The sequence below is a fragment of the Hippocampus comes genome, unplaced genomic scaffold (genome assembly GCF_001891065.2).
Source record: "Hippocampus comes isolate QL1 unplaced genomic scaffold, H_comes_QL1_v1.1 scaffold48, whole genome shotgun sequence".
In the NCBI taxonomy this organism is placed as follows: Eukaryota; Metazoa; Chordata; class Actinopteri; order Syngnathiformes; family Syngnathidae; genus Hippocampus; species Hippocampus comes.
This window is the reverse complement of record NW_017808403.1, coordinates 2,143,464-2,162,788: the sequence shown is the minus strand read 5'-3', so window position 1 is coordinate 2,162,788 and position 19,325 is coordinate 2,143,464. Positions and strand designations below refer to the sequence as shown.

General features: G+C 48.8%; 3 protein-coding genes across 7 annotated transcripts in view; 1 reads left to right on the top strand and 2 right to left on the bottom strand.

Annotated features, from left to right (window-relative positions):
* The first annotated feature begins 714 nt into the window (after positions 1 to 714).
* On the top strand, positions 715 to 7,733 carry ajuba (ajuba LIM protein). The gene is made up of 8 exons (XM_019858398.1): positions 715 to 2,694; positions 5,490 to 5,591; positions 5,671 to 5,738; positions 5,818 to 5,880; positions 6,864 to 6,994; positions 7,064 to 7,115; positions 7,299 to 7,367; positions 7,453 to 7,733. Exons 1-8 carry the CDS (start codon positions 1,374 to 1,376, stop codon positions 7,567 to 7,569), a joined length of 1,923 nt encoding a protein of 640 aa, XP_019713957.1. The 5' UTR covers positions 715 to 1,373; the 3' UTR covers positions 7,570 to 7,733.
* A 310-nt stretch (positions 7,734 to 8,043) lies between these two features.
* Positions 8,044 to 19,325, bottom strand: part of acin1b (apoptotic chromatin condensation inducer 1b) — a 17,208-nt gene continuing 5,926 nt past the window's right edge. Inside the window, exons 1-12 of one of the 5 annotated variants that reach the window (XM_019858394.1) lie at positions 19,028 to 19,303; positions 18,372 to 18,492; positions 14,135 to 14,180; positions 13,892 to 14,037; positions 13,609 to 13,755; positions 13,382 to 13,538; positions 13,172 to 13,317; positions 12,471 to 12,578; positions 12,285 to 12,392; positions 11,097 to 11,478; positions 9,948 to 10,045; positions 8,044 to 9,322 (exon numbers count right to left, since the gene is read on the bottom strand). In XM_019858394.1, coding sequence (XP_019713953.1) covers positions 9,020 to 9,322; positions 9,948 to 10,045; positions 11,097 to 11,478; positions 12,285 to 12,392; positions 12,471 to 12,578; positions 13,172 to 13,317; positions 13,382 to 13,538; positions 13,609 to 13,755; positions 13,892 to 14,037; positions 14,135 to 14,180; positions 18,372 to 18,488 — 1,758 coding nt within the window. In that variant the 5' untranslated portion in view covers positions 18,489 to 18,492; positions 19,028 to 19,303 and the 3' untranslated portion in view covers positions 8,044 to 9,019. The other 4 variants (XM_019858393.1, XM_019858392.1, XM_019858391.1 and 1 more) reach the window with 4 other exon arrangements.
* efs (embryonal Fyn-associated substrate) overlaps positions 11,058 to 19,325 on the bottom strand; it is a 25,562-nt gene continuing 17,294 nt past the window's right edge. Inside the window, exon 9 of the transcript XR_002166662.1 lies at positions 11,058 to 11,073. The gene's annotated coding sequence lies outside the window, so the exon portion shown is untranslated. The remainder of the gene's footprint in view (positions 11,074 to 19,325) is intronic.

Sequence of the window (19,325 nt, the reverse complement as noted above, 5' to 3'; positions counted from 1 at the left end):
TCTAACAAGGTTAAGAACCACTGGTCTAATGTCTACGTGAAGCCAATAGGTAGGTTATAACAGTTTTAACGTGGTGTACACGTGCTACCCGGTGTTCCGTTTCTGTATTTGCTACGCTCCAAACTATTGTTTGGAATGGCTGCGGCACGAAAGCCCAGAAGAATTCCTCTGTTAGCTTTTCAGACAAGTTGCCACTCGCAGGCCCAGCGAGGCGAGCGGGGAGAGTGTGATCTGGAAGGCCGACGGCGGCGGGGGGGACTCCGGGGTGAAGGGCTCCATCTCTCCCCGGAGGCCGCCTCACTCCGACCGTGCACCTCCGCGCATTCCACAGGCTGCTGGTACAATCAAATAGTGCCACCCAAAGAAAGCACCACCTTATTCTTATGATCATTTTTTTCGGGTTAAGTAAAGTCGGAAAGCGGTGTGTGATACAACAATACGAAATTAGAACTCGTATGAAATCGCATGAGTTTTTCCGGTTAGCAACGGGGGGGGGGGGCGAAGAAGGGGGTAACAAGCGCCGCCGTTGACTGATAAAAGAAACCAGGGAAGAGTCAAACAACACAGTGACGGAACGACCGGGTCGGTGCTTGGCTTTCAAAATAAAAGAAAAAGGTCCACTACCTGTTTGTATTTAACACAACGAAAGAGACTCCGATTTAGATTGAAAATCACTAACCGGAATGAGCTAACACTTTCATAGCTTACTTGACTGCTATAAAAAAAGAGGGGGAGGTAAATCATTATTTAAGGGAAGAAAGAAAGAAAGAAAGAAACTTGTCCACCGTGCAATGCACTCTGGGAGGGATTTCATTTATACCGAGAAGGTCTTTTGAGACGGAAACGAGTCGGTAGAACAGAGTTGCCCTTGTCTTTCTGAACTTCTCCACAACCGGACGGGGTCGAGCACCGCATACGTTTTCTTGTGGACTACGAGCGAGTTTTTGTTGTTGTTTTTATTTCCCGAGATGAATGGCAGGAGACGGGTGAGTCGTGCACAGGCGGATCTGTTGTCTTGAGTATCATTTTTTTTGCAGCCAATGAAAGAAGTCAAACTTCCCCATCACACTGAGCCAAAAGTAGAACTTAGCAAAACTTGGGGACGATGCAGATGTGGAGCCACGCGAGGGGCCACAAAGGAGGCCCTCCACCGCTAGAAGCGTCCTGGATGTGTGCTGGCACTGACTAGTCCAATGGGGCGCCTGTAGGTTGTCCGCCTGATGGCAAAATAGTAAGGATTAAGTCATGTCTTGAGTCCTCCCACTGACCCCTCTGGTCTTATTTATCTAGCTATTTATTTTCTGCAGTATATCAGTTGTCATTTTTGAGCTGCATCTGACGGTGTAGGAACAGTCAGGAAAGCGTTTTACGTCATGGATCGGCCAATAAGTAAGTTGTTGGAGAAGCTGAAGCTCACAGATTCAGGCAGCGTCAAGTTCAACAGCTCCAAGAAAAAAACAGACGTGGTCGGGAACGCCAACAACAGCAATGGGAACAGCAGCACCGGCGGCGGTCCCGGTTTGGCAATGCCCCCCTCACAGCTTCCGCAGCCGTCGTCTGTACAGCCGGATGGAGAACAAGCGCCTCACGCTTCCACCTTGGCCCCGCTGAGGCGTCGCTCCCCCCAGCAAAGGGCCTCGTGTTACCTGGGCGAAGGCCTGGATTCCCACCTGCGGCGAGAGTCTGGCCCAGGCCCCGAATGTGAGGCTCCGGGTCACAAGGCGTCCCTGAACCAGCGCCGCTACTCCCTGGAGCTCCAGCAGCTGGTCCGAAGGCAGCAGCTCCTCTCCCAACCGCCGCCGCCTCCATACCCCACCGCTGTCGGTTACGGGTCAGCTCCCAGAGGCACGGCCGAGACGGGCTACCTTTCGGAACCGGAGAGACACAAGCGGCTTTCCCTCCAGGAGGCTTTGTTCTACAAACGCCTGAGCACAGGGAGCGAACTGTGGGAGAGCCCGAGACCCGCATCCTTGTCTCATCCACCGCACCGTCTGGCCGACGGTTTCTTCTACCCCCCGGGGCCCGCCCTGAGCCCGTGTTCGTCCTTCAGCCTCCAGGAGTCTGTGCTGGTCAGCCCTCGGTCCAGTTTCGCCTCGAGCACGGCCAGCGGGGGAGGAGGAGGCGGAGGGGGTGGCAGCCCCATGGGGAGCCGCTGCAGCAGCAACCGAACCAGCGGAATCAGCCTGGGCTACGACTCCCGGTATTCCATCCCGCCGCAACAGCAGTCTCCGTCTTTGCAGACGGGACCCATGTATGGGAGGACCCCCGCCGAGGCCTGGACTCAATACCTCGGCGGCGGGATGCGTCAAGGCGCCTACGACAGCCGGCACTCGTACCCGCCGGCGGTGGGAAGTCCTGCCGCGGCATGCTACCAGGCGGGCCCCGAGTGGTGGGACGAGCAAAAGTCGGGAGCGAGGGGCAAAGAAGGGGGTGTCGCGCTCGGCGAGAAGAGCCGCCACTCTGACTTGCCCGGGATGCGCTACCAAGAAGAGCTGACCCGGCTTCTCCTGAGAGACGCGGCACTTGAAGGCAGTGGTCTCTTGGAGGGCCTCATGCTAAAAGAACAGTCCTTGGCGCTGACGGCTATGACCAAACCCGGCGCGGCGCTGGGATCGTCGTCGGCCACCAAGGCTCAGGAGGATCTCGGGGCTCCCGCCGGACGAGACGCTGCCGAGAACCGTCAGGAATTCTTTGGTAAGACAACTTCACTTTTCACATGGCTCAGATTGTCCCAACACCTTTGGCCAGATTCTGATTTTGTCCAATCACAGTATCAGCATCACTCGTGGAGTACTACCGAGTGCCGATACCTCGATTACTTGTGATATATGAAATTTCATCAGCAGACGATGATTCGCCGATGTGTCAAACCGCCGCAGTCTATATAGTGGCACCGACTGCCGAGGAGGACTTTCTTGATGTCAGATTTTTTTTAGATCGAACTTTTTTTGCCTTTAGCATCGGTGGCTGGTGCCAACAGTCGATACGTTAAAGTAAAGCCGGTATCAGACCGATAGCGATTCTTCATGTCGGTCCTTGCCCGTCCCCACGGAGTAGACTGACAGGAGATAAAGAAAAACAGGATGAAGGCATTCAGACCACAGAACCACGGGCACAACAACTGCTCTCTCAACAACATTAATGGTCCCTTATGTGCTCCTGACACCATCGTACCCGGCGCGAAGGGCATAGCACTCGAGGTCACACAATGCCCGGATTTCTGGTGAAGTTCATTATTTTTTTTTTTCCCCGTCACATTTCTGTCTCGACCGCATCGAACCTGCTGAGACACGCGGACGTGTTTTAAAAACCGATCCGGACAAGTTGGAGACGGGCCCTTTGATTGTCAGTATGACGGACTTCTCGTTGAAGCGATATCGTAAAACCATTTTTCGGTTTGCTTGCTGCTACCTGACGCTGGGCATCTACTGTATAAAATAACACTCTCGGAGAAAATTGCACGGTTGGGATATGAGCGCCAGCCGCTAGCGTGAGTCACACAAGGCGGCGTAGGGCCCAGTGTGTGTTGTGTTGGTGTGCGTTACGGTGGCTGGATGTATGTGTGTATGTGTGTGCCGTTTTTTTTTTTTTTTTGTGGCAGGGTGTGTTTTCCCCTGGTGACTTCAGGCCACAGTAATGCTTCACTGTGTGTGTGTGTGTGTGTGTGTGTGTGTGTGTGTGTGTGTGTTGGGGCGGTGTGCTGCTGCCTGTTTTTCTGCTCAGGTATGCGTTCCCTCAGGGGACGCACACCGGCAAAGCGCTTTGCCTATTGGGAAAGAAATATGAGCTTTGCATTTCGTCATCTCGCCAGGAAGTGTATGCATCCCTTTTTTTTTTTTTCTTTTTTAAACACTCCCTCAACCATAGTTTGGGCTGTGCTTCCGGAAATAGAAGTGAGTAGCGGGCCGCAGCACACACTTGCTGGCAAGCTCAAGCCCCACTGTGCCACACTCGCTGGTGAGATTCAGACTGTTTTTTTTTTAAATGTATTTATTTTTAAACATACGCTTGCCAGAGAGAGTCACCCTGCTGGGCGGCGTGGAAAAGACGGCCAAAGACCTGCCGCATTGTACACCTTCACCAGTGAGATCTAGGCCGCACTGTGAAACACGGATTTGCCAGTAATTGTATGCGTTAGAGTAGACTGGAGTTCTCTAGCGCGTGTGCTGGCTGGATTTCACTGGCGGGTGTGCTCAAGTGGGGGTGCACGCGTTCCAGCCGGCAAGTGGATGCATTACATGCGAGAGATTTTGCTGGTGTTTAAAGTGAAGACTGAATTTCACTGGGAAGCGTACGTTAGAGATGCTGTTTGGACACATTACTCAGCAGGCTGTCTCTCGTCAGCTCGCCGGCAAGGGTATGCATAACGGCTTCTCTGGCGCTTGCACGCGTCCCGCAGGCAAGGCTCGATCGACCTGGCAAGTGTGGGCATTCCCGTTGGTGTTTGGCGGTTTCCTAGTCAGCGGGCTGCCTTGTGACATCTCACCAGCAAGGGTGTACTGCAGACACATCTTCACAGACAAAATATTTCACACAGGATCCGACATTAACAGCGGCCCAATGGCCCGAAGCCACCGCACGACTGTGTCAGGTCACCTGAAGTTCACTGATGGTGGCCTGACCGGACCACCAGTGCAAATTGTGTAAAGAAATGAGATGTAGGATCTCGTATTGAATATTTGGAGCTGTCTCGACTTAAATTGATCGATGATCTCTACTCGCCCCAGTGTACGCGTTCAATCTCCCCCATTCACTGGCACACAGTGTACTACGTACTCGCGTACATCATGTTCGCGGACTGTTTCCTCTGAAAATATTTTCGAGTGTTTTCCAGGGATGCGCTTTTGTCCCTTGTCTCATGTCAAGAGTGTTGCGGCCTTTTTTCCAGACGGGTTATTTCAAGGACCTGTGCGTTCCGGTGGTGCCAATATTGAGGAGCGCACAAGAATTCTCCGTTTGCGTGGCACTCCCTCAGCCACATAAGAAAAAAAAAAAAAATGTGGGCAGATCCCGGAATAGATCACAGTGAGTGGGGTGGAGCTGGCTGGCGAGGTGGAGGGGGGGAGGGGGGTCGATCGCACCGCTCGGACTGCCTGGCTGCTTTTTATTCAATTTGAAAAGCACGGAAATGGAGTCGTCATTGCTGACTGACCCAATTCGCTAAAAACCAGCCATGGCTCCTGGTTGATTCTTGGCCGTGCCTCCGCCAGGGCTTCCTCCTGATGAACTGCCACCATTTTGCGCCTCAGGTAACAGGCAGCGTGCAAGTTTCCTGCTTAAAGGACGCGTGAGACGGGTGGAGGGGCTTTACAGGAAGTGTTGGAATTTCCCTTTCATGTCAGCAACGGGCCTGGCTCGGCGCGCCGCCGGGGGTTCACCCCCCCCCCCCCCCAACCCTTATCCCCTCAGCCCCCCACAGGCGGTGGGATGGAGTGACACAAATCTCACCCTAGGTTTAACCGCTCCCCGTTTCTGTTCCCCCCCTCTAGGGACCTGCATCAAGTGCGGAAAAGGCGTGTACGGAGCAGACAATGCCTGCCAGGCTCTGGACAGCCTTTATCACACGCGCTGTTTCACCTGCGTGTCCTGTGGTGAGTTTAAAGGGGGAAAAAAAAGACAAGTAAACATAAACCTGCACAAAATGGATTTGAAAGGGGTTTGTTTTTGTAGGACGTGCCTTGAGAAACAAGGACTTCTACAACGTGAACGGCTCGGTGTACTGCAAAGAAGATTACATGGTGAGCCTCTTTTGCTTGTGTTGTTTTTTTTTTTTTTTTTTTTTTGCCAATTCCTCATTGCTTTTCTTGTACTCGGCAGTTTTCGGGATTCCAGGCCGCTGCCGAGAAGTGCAGCGTGTGCGGCCACCTCATTCTGGAACAGGTGAGCTGCCCTCCCCTGACCCCAAAGAGAAGGCAGACGACAGTTATTTTTCCTTTTCAATCGAACTTGTCCTTCCTCGTCTCAGCCAATCCCAACATCGATCGCGCCGTCTATTGAGGACTATCATGACCGTATGGCGAGCAGAATTCCCACAATTCCACATTTTGCCGTGAGAAAAATTGCCACTCAAATGATTTTTTGAAACAAATCGAATGTATCTTTCCACATGTCTCAACAAACTGAAACAACAACTCACATTCCCAGAATGACCAGAAATTCATTAAAAAAAAAAAATCATTTCTTTCAAAAGTGAAACATTTGAACTGTTATTGGGGAGGAAATCTTAAATGTTCCCTTTTGATACTTTATTACAAATTTCACCTCTTGCATAAGAAAATTCCCCAGTGGAAACTTTTGAACCCTTTTGAGCTCATTTCAACAATTCTCAGATCAAAGATGATCTTCTTCTGCGTGAGGAAATTCCCAATTTGACAGAAATGAATCATAGTCATTCTGACTTGAAAAAGTCAACATTCCCACTTGAAGTCCACATTTCTCTTGAGAATGTGGAAACGAGCAAGTCCACCATGACTTCAACATTCCTACTTTGCTGCAAGATTCCGAGGAAAAGTTTTCACCAACATTTTGCAACCGATTCCAACGGTTTTAATGTCAAAATTGTTAACAGCAGTCCCCTTGTAGAAATGTCATGTCTGGCTTTCTCGTGTGACAGTCTCGCCGCGCCCCCCAAAAAAGAGGCTATTTCAGTGGCTGTCTCCTGACCGCAGCTCTGAGAAAATCCAGAAAATTCCCTGTGGAGTATGTCGTGGTCCTCTGAATGAACAAATCCCAAATTCGACCTCCAGAAAATTCCGGCTTGGTCGCAACCGATCGCGGAAGCCTCTGGGGACAGACACTCTCTTCTAGTTGAACTCCCAGAGTGGCTCCGAACAGTGTCTCCAATGTTGTCATTGTGGCCTCAGATCCTGCAGGCGCTGGGCAACTCGTACCACCCCGGCTGCTTCCGCTGCGTGGTGTGCGCCAAGGCCTTGGACGGGGTGCCGTTCACCGTGGACCAGCACAGCAACATCTACTGCGTGGCCGACTACAACAAGTATGCGCATCTCGTACGCCCCCTTCGACGTCACTCGTCTCTCAACTTTTGTCTTTTCCGTCTCCGCAGGACTTTTGCCCCAAAGTGCGCTGCCTGTTTGCAGCCCATCTTGCCTACTGAGGTGAGTGCTGTAATGGCCTCGAAAAGTTGGTAATTTTTGACAAGCTCATCGTCTTCCACAGCCCCGCCTCCGCGATTATTTTTCATCCAAACATAAATGGGCCGAATTTTGGTTCCGGCTTGTCCCTGCTCACATCTCGCTCGATTCATCCACAAACTGGTTCATTCTGGAATGATTTTGCAGGGCAGCGAGGAGATCCTCAGGGTTGTGTCCATGAACAAGGACTACCATTTTGAGTGTTACCACTGTGAGGTGAGTGACGCACACCAAACGCCTCTTCTGTTTGCGCTAGCTGACATCACTTCCCGTACGCATTCCTTGTCCCCCCCCCCCGCAGGAGTGTGGCAAGCAGCTCTCCGATAAGCCCGGCTCGCAGTGCTTCCCGCTGGACTCTCATCTGCTCTGCCACCCGTGTCACATGAGCCGAGTGTGCAGCGCCGCCACGCAAAACTGAGGAAGCCCTCCCCTTTGCGTGCTTCGGTTTTATTGACTCTCAACATGTAACTGCTGATTTTAAGACATTCCCGCGGCTCCTTTTTGACTTGCGCCCGCCCTCCCCTTTGACTCCACTGTACCTGCTGTTGTTCTACTTTTTACTGTATGGTCACAAAAAAAAAAGGGAACAGGAAAGAGACTACTGCTCATTTGCTGTAGAAGAACAAAGGATCCTGCTTAACTGTACATATTTTGTTAGCAAACATTTTGCACTTAAATCTCACTTTGAGATTTTGTTAAGGTGAACCAGTCAAATTTGAGGACAATTACTGTTATTTCTGTATGCTGTAACAACACGTCTGTGTTCTATAGATTTAATAAGACTGCTTTGTGGTTGTACATTTCAGAGTTCATATAAAAAAAATTGATGCTTTTGAGCTGGTCTGTGTCTGAATCCCCCCCAACAGATAGCGTGCATGAGGCCAAGGTTTTCCCAACTGAAGTCGGTCAGCACTTCAATTTATTAACTTATACGTCATGACTTGCAATACATTCAACAGCAACAAAAATCAACTTTTCAACTAAAACAAGATAAAATGGTAAAAAATTTGGATCTCCTCTGCACTACTCACCAAGACATCGGGATATGTGACTTTCAGTTGACATTTCAGGATGAACCCAAACTGCACGAGGTCTTGAACAAGTTCACTTTTTATGTCCCGAGGTTCAGCACTGAGTACGCGCAACTTGGCTGTTCTACAACAAGGAGCTGAAGGATAAAATTCACAACAGACGCTTGATGCATTTAAAATTGAAAGGACGTCCACTTCTATGCCTTTCTGTGACTCTTCCAGTCTCTCTCTGATTTATTTGGTGTGGTCTTTTTTTTTTTTTTTCCACGGATCAAAACCATGTTGTGAATGTTGCCGTTCAGCTCCTTGTTAAAGAGGAAGTTGTACATAAACGACTGAAACACAGAGTTGGATGTTTTCCAATCGGGAAGTCAAAGGAACTTCACTTATAAAAGAGCTACTCTAGCGCATTTTCGCGCTACCCAGAAATTTCGCCACAAGGCCCGATACACCAAATTTTTTTTGTAATTAGTGTAGAAGGGTTTTCGAGGGGGCAAGATTCCTCTGATGTCTTAAAATAAAACAAGCATGACGATAGCATCTTCTATCCCTGTTTCAATGTTACCGACAAATGTAAAAAGAAAAGCAAAAAAGAAAGAATGATCACAGGTCTGTAAAGTTCAGTGCTGAAGCAAGTCGAAACACTAAAACTGCTCAGAGACGAGTGTGGATGGATAGGGGATCTATTTTGGACTTTATTATAGGGCTTGGGGAGGAATAAACTGTGGAACCACAGAAGTTGAAGGAGAAAAAAAAAGGCCTCCCAAACCTCAGGAGGACCGGACCGCCCCCTCCGAATGGACGCCACATCACGACGGGAGCCCTCTTCCGCGTGCTTCAGTGGCGCCTGTCTCGGGTGTCGCTACAACTACGAGAGCGGCGCCCAAGTGGCGGTCGCCCGGGCCGGCGCTCGCCTTCCCGCCTCCGCTCGCCATCTTTGTTCCGGCTTCGCTCCTTTTCCCGGTCGGCGTCGGCTGCCCGGCTGGACGCCGTGGCGCCGCCTCGATCTTCTTTTTCCCGGGCCTTCAGCCGCTCCTTCTTCCGCTCCTCGCGAACTTTTTCCTGCTCGTCTTGCAGCTCCTTGAGCCGCCGCTCTCGCTCCTTTTGCCGCTCGCTGCGTTCCAGCACCTTCTGCACCACCTGGTGGTGGAATTTAAAAAATATAGATAAGTGTACACTCACACACTGCGTTGAGCATGGTACTTGAAAAAAAGTAATTATAGTTACAAATTACTTCTCCCCAAAAGTAATTGAGTTACCAACTCAGGTACTGCCTTGTAAATGATTTTTTTTCTATGATGTCATCGCTAGTGTCAAATAATTTTGTAATCGCTAAATGAGCAAGTATATATACATTCCAACATCTGGCAATTATTTGAAGTCAACAGATTGCAGCTTGCCAGATGAACAGAAAGATTAAATATTGAATCACTATCAAATCTTGAAAATGTTATTGTACATTGAAATTCTGGATAGATGCCGCCAGAGGGACAGGATCCCAAAGCATCCGCACCATCCATCCAACATGTACACAGTCACGAAGCCATGTTCCATAGATGACTGCATTTGGCAGTTCAATTGCTCCCCCAAAAACAAAGCACCTTCGCATGACCTCACCGATAGCATCGGCTTCAATTCACATCAGCACAAAGTGATGCGCAAACAATGATAGAGATTCGCGCTTTCTGCAAACGGGACATTTGAACTCACCTTTTGGAATTCACACCCAAACCATGTCTGCAAATACAGGCAGGAGGACACCCACCTGTTCTTCGGTGAGGGGGAGCCAGTATATACAAGGAGCTGCTTTGGTCTTGAGGAACAAGTCATCGAGAAGCTTTGCGGGAGGCTCGTCTGCCTTCTCTGAGGATGACAAAAAAGCACGACAGTGGCACAGGCTTGTGTTAGGGCTCGGCGACCAATCCATTCCATCTAATTGTGTTTCCCCTGTTGCGTATCAGCGGTTCATCATAGCAATCGGTTTTTGGGTTGGGCAGTACAGTATAAAACGCAGTAATGGGTCAATATTCGTGGAAAATAATGAAGATTTCAACAGCCAGGTGGAAGTTTCATCCTCTCGGCTGCTTGAAAGTTGACACATTCTCAGATGGACCACTTTTAGTTTGGTTCTTAAGTCCTCTGATGGCCCCTGAAGGCAGGAGAAACGTACTCGGGTTCCATTCCTTCGGTATTCACTGCACACGACACTTGGCATTTTAGACTTGATTTGGAATGAACTTGAGAAAGTGTCTTTTCAGACGTTGAAATGTTTTTTGCGAGGGGTAAAACTCCAACACCGAATAACAAGGCGTGTATGGTGGATTTTCACCCATTGCGGGTCAGCGTCTGCGGAACGTATGGGTCGAATTTAAATCTGTTTGATCCGGCCGATTTTTTGGGGGGGCGGTGTTTTGACGTGCACTCCTTCCACGAACAGCATGGCTGCGAACACGGAGGAGACAATGAACCAAAACCTTGTCGACGAACAGCGAGCGGAATGAGTTTGGTTTGCGAAAGAAAAGCAAGGGCACAAAGTGATTTATTGACACGTTGGAAACTTTTGACCCGAGGAATGTGCTTCCCAGCTGCAAATATTTTGCAGAGGTCGGCTTGCCTCACCCGGGCAGCGCGACACGAGAAAAGGGCGTGAGAGAGGCGGGGGGCCATCCGTGGAGTTTGCCGGCTGGCTCCTTTTTACTCTGCAATGTTGAACATTTTCAACATTCATTTATCATGGACTGTGTTTATTTCCATGTTTTGGCCAGAGGCATTTATGTCCCCAAGAGGAAGCACTTATTTTGGCATTATTCGTGAGAAAAAATATTTCTGTGGAAGTTGGTGCAAGTTACAAGCTGGGGAAAACCGGAGATAAAGAGAGAAAAAAAACCCCACTAAAACTTATTGTCAAACCTACCCTTCTTGTCGGTCTTCCTCTCCTTGCTCTTTGGCCGTTCCCGCCGCCGCCGCTCCTTTTCCCGTTCTCTGTCTCGGTCACGGGACCTGGAGCGCCGCTCGCCCTTGTCGGCGCCTGGCCTGGCGAATTCCCGGATCTTGTCGCGATCCCACTCGCGCTCGCCGCGGGCCCGCTCGCGGCGCTCCATTTGCCGCTGCCGCTCAGCCCACAGGTCCCGCACGGCGGGCGCGCCACGCTCATGCTCCCTGTCGCGTTCCCGCTCTCGGTCCCGCTCCCGGTCTCGCTCGGGCATGAGCGGGGGTGGTCGGCTGGGCGGCGGGGCCGGCTGCGGGACTTGCGGCTCCGCGTGGTTTGGCTTCAACAAACCTTTGTGAAAGTCAAGCTGCGTGCGGGGAACAGCAACAAAAAATGGCGAGCGGTCCAAATTGGAGCATTTTGGTGATTTAACGGTCAACAATTATTTTGATTGTTATATTTTTTTTTCCTTTTGTGCAGCAAAGTTATTTTAATGGTTTCTGTGTGACTTTGGGGTGCTAAGTCCAAAATGCCATCCGTTTCTTTAAATTGGCTCTAGTCTATTTTTCCCAAACTGAGTGATAATATATGTGCTTTGACAGTTTCCAAAATGTACTTTTGATTGTTAGTTAAAGCAGTGTTTGTACTTTGACATTTCAAAAACTAGCTTTTGACCTGAACTTTGGATTTTTCACATAAAAGAGGACTTGCATCTAGAAAGCTGTCTGCGATAACGATTGCCATCTTTCACAAAATACCATCAAAGATGAAAGAATACTGTACGGACAGGCTTGAGGAGAAAGAAGAGGCTCAATTTCATTGGAGCATAAAGCGACCCCAAATGTCATCACTGGGTATAATTTGCACTTTGTTAATTCACTCCCAAAGACAAAGACGTATTTAGATGTCTTTTCAGACGCCACACATTTAATCCTAGCTCCTCATTTTATATTGACTGTACTTGAAAAGGGTCTGAAAATGGCTGGCGTCTGAAAAGACATCTAAATACGTCTTAGGGAGTGAATGAGTTAAAAACAATAATCATGGAATATCTCAAAAACTGGAGCCAATTCGGAAAAAAAACAATGTTACTGTGGTGCCGCGCTACACCCTACACGTCAGTCTCGGTACTACGACAGCGTGCTGACAAAGCAGCAGGCACGTAAGCATTACCTCATCCTGCTCACAGAAGTCCACACTGAGCACTTTGGGATTGCTCTGGGGCCATTTGACTCCGTGAAGACTTTCCCTGGTGGCTGCCGCCTCCTCTGTCGTCGTGTACTGGGAAGGGCAGAGAGTGGACCATGAGCACACAAACGTCACCTCGACCGATTCAAATCGGCGGCGGCAGCGGCTCACCGTGACGTAGCAGTGTGACTTGATCTTGTCAATCCAGAAGCCGTCTTCCACCATGCTACCGGTCTGCTTCAGGAGCTCTTTGAGCTGGCCCACGGTGAACGGTCGCACCTTTGAGCAGACAAAACATGCATTTAGTGTGGTTGTGGCGTAATAAAAAAAAAAAAAAACATCAATTATATATCATGAAAATGAATAAATAAATACATTCAAGGTTGGAAATGACTTTTGCTGATAAAAGACTTCATTTAAGGAGCATCGTTTTTGCTGGTGGGACCTGAAGCAAGGGGTTTTAATCGACAATAATCAAATAAAAAATAATGAACAATTGATTTCCTTTGTGACTTAACCAACCTCAAGAATTTTTTTCATTTCTAAAATTCACATCACAAATAGCAGCAAACTTATTTTCTTGTCCATACATGTTTTCAGTGAGCGCAATTTCCCCAAAATAAATACATTTCAGTTCAAACTTATTTCTGACTGGGTTGTCTGGTACTCTAGCGAACTGAAATAGATTTTAAGAAATGGGAAAAAGAAAAACAAGATGATATTTACGTAAATTTGAGAACAGCAGCGATGTGAAACTTCTTATTTTTAGCCTTCAGATGGTATGATTTCTTCTATGAATGACAGAGGCAAGTTTGGCCGGCCGGCCCGTGACGGCGAGATAACGCGTGCATGAGCTTCTGCTCCAAACCCACCAGGTTGGTCACGTGGACGATATTGGAAAGTTTGCCGCGGGGCGGCGAGGGCTTCCGCGTGGATCGGATGGGGTCGTCGATTGTGATGGACACGCCGGACCGCTGCTGACTGATGGAGCGACGCACCAAACCGTCGTCGGTGGAAGCTAAGGACGAGAGGCACGTGATTGGAAAGCTCAGAGATTGGAAGGAAGAAATTCGAGGCTTCACCTTTCTTCGGGTCTCCGTCGGGCTTCTCTGCAGTCTTCTCGGGAGGAATTGGCTTGGATTGCTCTACGGGGGGCGGTCGCGGGATTTCGCTCTCCGCCGTCTCTGCGTCTTCCTCTTCGTCACCTCGCCCGTTCTCCTGGCTGTCCCCGGGGACCACCTGGACACGGGCAAACATTGACGGACCGGCGGACAAAAGAGCGACGGCACCGTTCAGACGGCTCCCTTGCCTGCGTCACCGTGCGTCGAATCTTGAGACCGTCGTCCTCGTCTCCCTGGCCGTTGTCCTTGTTGTCCTCATCCCCGGACAGCTGCAGCTCCTCTGGGTGCAGGTCCACCACGGCCTCCTGGGCTATTTTGATATCTGGAATTAAAGACTGCGGGGAAACACACAGGGAAAGGATCGGGTCATTATGAGCAAACAAAATGAGACAGATGAAAATGACCATGGCCAAGAATGAGTTTGCCCGTTCCATCCCTAAAGGAGACTTTTGCTCATCCGCCACCCCGCACCTTGAGAGAGTCAGTAGTGATGCTGATGGACGGCTTCTTGGCAGTGACCGCCGTGCTGGAGCCCCAACGCCTCTTCCTCCCCGCCGCGGCTCCCGTGTCGGCGTCTCCCGCCCCTCCGTCGGCATCGACAGGCGGCGTCTTGCTGCCTGCGCGGGAAGGGGAGGGGTGTGCCAAAGTCAAATCGGAGAAAAAGAGGACGGCAGAATCTCGAACCCAAGGGTTATCACATTCGGGTCCACCTACTGGTCAGTGAGATCTTGCGAGCGGCAAAAGCCTTTGGAGTGGTGCTCTGGAATGAGAGGGAGAGAGAGAAAAAGAACATACAGAAACCCCAAAGGGTGCAGCGGGTGAGATGGGAACTCCAAATGGGCAAACAAGAGGTCAAACAGGAAAATGTGGTGAGGAAGGTTTTTTTTTATTTTTTTTTATGGGGGGTTAAAAAGTGTTTGAGGAGAGTCCGGAGACATCCGTGTTCCACCTCTGCTCAAGGACGCAAACATAAACCACTGACATACTAAATTGATTTATTATTTATTGTCTTTTGAGTGTGGTGTGTGTGTGTGTGTGTGTGTGTGTGTGTGTGTGTGTGTGTGTGTGTGTGTGTGTGTGTGTGCGTGTGCGCGAGACTCAGGGTAAAGATGCGACTAACTAGCCGAGTGTCTCCACATTGCATTTTCCTCAAATTTCATTTTTAAGTGTAAAAGTTTTAACGGTGCGTGAAGTAATTAGGGAAAAAAGTGGCCTCATTAAAAGCCATTCCATGTGAAAAATTCCCTTCATTTTGCATGTGTTCTTTGAAGCAGAGGTGGAAAACTGAGCCCTGGAGACTTTTTTTTTTTTTTTTGCAAGGATTTGCACATTAAACAATAGACTGCAGAGTTTTTTTTAGCACTACCACTTGAGTAAGACTATCAAATAAAACTGCAGTATCAAACAATGTCTGTCAATTATAATGAGGAATGTTAACTCCTCAAGCAATTAAGACATTTTAAATGGTGAAAAGTGATTGCCTGGTACCATTTGACACCTGATTCCTTACTGGCTCGACTAGGGCCCAACCGCACGACCCTGTGCACTGTATCTAGGCAACAAGGATCCAATCAGGGAAGGCTGAGGAGTGAGGCCATGCCTCGATTTGAGTGTGCAGGAACTGATCACTGGGGTGGACTTTTAGTCTTTGAAGGGGGGGTTGCTGCATTTGTTCATCAAGCGGCAGCTCAGAGTCACAATTGTGTCCGTGGGAGGGGGCAGGGCGAAAGGTTCACTTTCACGTCCTTGATTCCACAGGTAAAGCACAAGTCCATTGGGAGTCTTTGGAAAGTTCTTGTGGCGCTCTCAAAAATAAAATTAAATCAACAAAGGTAATTACGAAAAATGTAAAAAGTCAGATGCATTTGTGGCATTCAGATTTGTAATCCAGGAAGCCGCGCATGTGGGAGAACTCGGAGAAGCGCCAAGTTGTGGGCGGAAAGACGTCACGGAGGCCGAAAAAGCAATTTCACAGCATCGGAGCCCAATGTGGAACATCTTGGCTCCACAGCCAGCAAGTCCAGCCTCAAATGGCATTTCCATGGCTTAATGTCCACTGACAGTTTGTCGAAGGAGTCCATGGAGAAGCGCTTCTTTTAAAGTGTGTCCGACGGTGTCGTGCCAGCCTTCTTTCCATTGTGAAAGCGGCAGATATGTCCGTATTGGATTCGTGGTGGAAATTCAGTCCAGTGTCACAAAACGAGCGGGCGCCCGGTTGTCGGGAGGCTGGATGGCACACCTTGCCCCTGCTCACTGCCGCGAATCAGTGCCACAAAAGTACAGTCCAGGTCAGTTCAGCGTGCAGCTCGGCTTCCAACTCTCGAGGCAAGGTGACCGTGACAACCGGGGTCTGCCGTTACCATCGCTGCTGCGGCTCTGATGTGTGCTCCAGTTCCTGCTGGTGCCTCAGACTTTACTCAGGGCCACAAGGGCTCGCAGACTCTGGGCCTAACTGGGCCAGCAGCGACGCACTCAGACATATCGGGACAGGAGTTGAAGGAGGAGTAGGAGGAGTGGAGGAGGTGTTGTTGGTGGAGGTGGTGGTGGTGGTAGTAGTACGCAGCTTGTACCATTAGGGGCAATGGAAGAGACATGGGCACCTTCATAACAAAGCAATCAATGTGGTTTTAAAACAACAATCACACCATAAATATATTTCAGAGAGAATCGTTTATGAGGGGATACAAAAGGCTAGAGAGAGGAAGAAAAGAGGCAAGAAAGAAGCCATGATGCATCACTACACACCCCAGCACTCACTAGACGCTTGAAAAAAACATTTCCTGAGACTAACAACTCGACCAAATTACCTCCTCATATGCACGCTTCAAGTGCAACTTTGAGCAAATAGTGAAAGCACAATGGTACGGGACAAACACGCCCTTCAATGCGGGACATGCAGTTTGGACGCCGTGATTTGGACGATCAACCACCCAGCGTCTGCACTCAAGGGCCGATGAGGTGCGTTCTGGGTAATTAGTTGGGTTAAAATGCAATGAATTGCCACAGCTAAAAACTGGTTAAGAATGACCCAATTAATACAGTGGTGCCTTGAGTTGAGTTTCATTTGTTCCACAAAAAAAAAAAAAAAAAAAAAAAAAAAAAAAAAAAAAAAAAAAAAACAGCACAGAACACATTTTTCAAAAATTAAAAAAACAAAACAAAACAAAAAACAAACAAACAAACAAACATTGCAATAACAGAACAACAATTGAAAACAATATAAAGAGTGTGCGCATCATGAATCATTTATTGTGCAGCTCCTTGACATGCATGCCTTAGCCACCAGGGGAAGTGCAATAAAACACATCCCTCCATTATCCAAACCGCTTACCCTCACTCGGGTCGCTGGCGTGCTGGAGCCTATCCCGGCTGTCTCCGGGCGGCAGGGCCAGCCAATCACAGGCAACATTCTAGACCAGCAACCAGTCACACTCACATTCACCCCTATGGCCAATTCTGAGGACCCAATTCCCAATTAACCTACCGTACAGGTTAGCAATGTAATAATATCCAAACGTCACATTACGGTAATTAGCATCAAATGAACCTCACAATACGATAGTTATCACAATACTGTAGGGAAGTTGGCGGGGGGGAAAAAGGCCACCCTACTGAATAAAAATGCATGATAAAAAATATAGTAATATTCATTGAAGCACAATATTGTGTTTTTGTATGTAACACCAGTGACAAGGAAACAGGATTGGCCAGTCATTTCATTGTCACGTGCTCCTTTTGGCTCAGCAGCGCAAAGTACCACAATGCTGTGTTGGGCTGGTAACACTTAATTTTGAGGCACTGACTTGCTTATGCATACACATTGTGAAGCCAGTCAATTTGCCCTTCATCTGGCGATAAACATGGTTCTTGAACGGAAGGTGGCCAAAACATCCATCCATCCATCCATCCATTTTCTGAACGGTTTTGTCCTCACGAGCGGCACGGGTGTGCTGAGGCCTAGCCAAGATGACTTTGGGCAGTAGGCGGCGTACACCATGAACTGGTTGCCAGCCAACCGCAGGGCACACAAAGACAAACGCCCATTCGCACTCACAATCACACCTAGGGACAATTTTGAGTGCTCCAGAAACCTGCCATGCATGTTTTTGGAATGTGGGAGGAAACCGGAGTCCCCAGAGAAAACCACCCCAGGGACGGGGAGAACATGCAAACTCCACACAGGAAGGCTCGAGCCCGGAATTAAACTCATGACTCCTGCAACATGAGGCGGAGGTGCTAACCAGTTGCCCACCCTGCCGCCGTGGCAGCCTTATTCAAATTAAACTGCACTCATAAACTAACAACCAGAAAGTGCTGGAACTTCACAAATGGAAAATAACCTGGCCTATTTCACAGATTTGCTACTTTTATTAACGTGAAATGACAATGATGATGTTTTGGGATTTTTCATATTGCAATATTGCCATTACCGTTTTATCCCTAATACAGATGTTAAGAGACTGTCACGTGAGCTGCAGTAGCGTGCTTTATTTTTTAACCAATGGATAAAGATTATGCTAGTGAGAATTGTTCTATTGTCTGTCTACCTATGTTGCTACACTGTTTGTCTTGAAATATCAGTTGCCCAAAGAGTTATAACATTGTAACCGCAATGCTAGTTTTGTTAGCCTGTTTAAGGGCTTATGCATCGTGTTACACTAGCGAAGTTGTGCTTTTTTTTAAGATACACGTATTTACTTGGTTTTACGATTAGCTTGACAGTGTCATACCCGTGACAAAGCAAAAAGCGATTTAGTGAGGGCTCAAATATTGGGGGGAAAAAAAATAGCCAGGTCCCTCGTAAATCAAGATACCACTGTATTTGGGTTTTTCTCCAGGTTGTGTTGGTTTCAAGTGAGCCTCGTGTCAGCTAGCCATGCTTGATCATGAATGAGGATGCGAGGTTTTAGCGGGAGACGGCCAAACGCTCAGCCTTCTCGGCCAGACTTACCTCCTCCAGGCGACCCTCGCCATCGATTGGCTCCCCGTTCGGCGCTGGCTGCCGGGCCTCGCTGCTCTCTGAGCGGGGCTCCCCCTCCGACACAGCTGCCTCACTGGTCTCTGACATCTCTCTGCCAGAAGAGAAGAAATGGGTCATATGGGTCTATTATGCTTCTCTTCATTAGGGACATTTACAGTCAGTTGTGGCTGCCCTCACCAGGGCCAAGGGTTAGTTAACAACCATTGTACTAAAATGTCACATAATCACCTAGAGCAAATGACTGGTTTTTACAATACTACAATGTACTAAGCAGGTAACATCTGGGATGTGTGTGTGTGGTGGGCCACATTCAACCTCATCTTCTAATGATATCCCCTTAACGGTGAGCTAATTCAGTCGAATTATTTGAAATTGCAAGTAAAAAGTGGCCACTTCCTCACGCTACAAAAGACACCCATCGCCATTCCCTCATATTCCCAATGCAGCACCAGTGTCGCCCTGTCTCCCTCCCATTCGTACCCGTTTTTGTTTGCCTCGGATACCATTCTCGCCGGTCTCGAGGAAGGGACGTGACACAAACGAACCCGACTCGCGCGAAGCAATCGTTCAGGTGCGCGGAGGGTTTTAAAAATTGACTCCCGTCGGACGTGCTTTGGTCAAAGCACCTGAAATTACTGCGACGCGATCAAAGATGCAATGTGGACATCCCAGCCATGTTGGCTAGCGAAAGCGGCGCCAAGTAAAAAAAAAGAAAAGAAAAGAAAAACACTAAACGCCTATTATATTCCTATCTCATCCGCAAAAAAAGGAGTTACATTAACAACTCTTAACCCGTGATAGAAACATACGACGATATTACTAAAACGCCTTGTAATCAATTAAAGGCCGGGTGGCGCCGTTAGCTACGAGTGGAAATCACACCAAGATGAAACAGGAGGAGGACGAGGACCCATTAGGGAAAAA

What these genes read in the sequence shown, in the direction of transcription:
- ajuba (XM_019858398.1), top strand. Translation starts at nt 1,374, where the DNA reads ATGGATCGGCCAATAAGTAAGTTGTTGGAGAAGCTGAAGCTCACAGAT. An exon ending in ACTGCAAAGAAGATTACATG is followed by an intron (nt 5,739 to 5,817) that starts GTGAGCCTCTTT and finishes TGTACTCGGCAG; the next exon opens with TTTTCGGGATTCCAGGCCGC. An exon ending in GCCACCTCATTCTGGAACAG is followed by an intron (nt 5,881 to 6,863) that starts GTGAGCTGCCCT and finishes TTGTGGCCTCAG; the next exon opens with ATCCTGCAGGCGCTGGGCAA.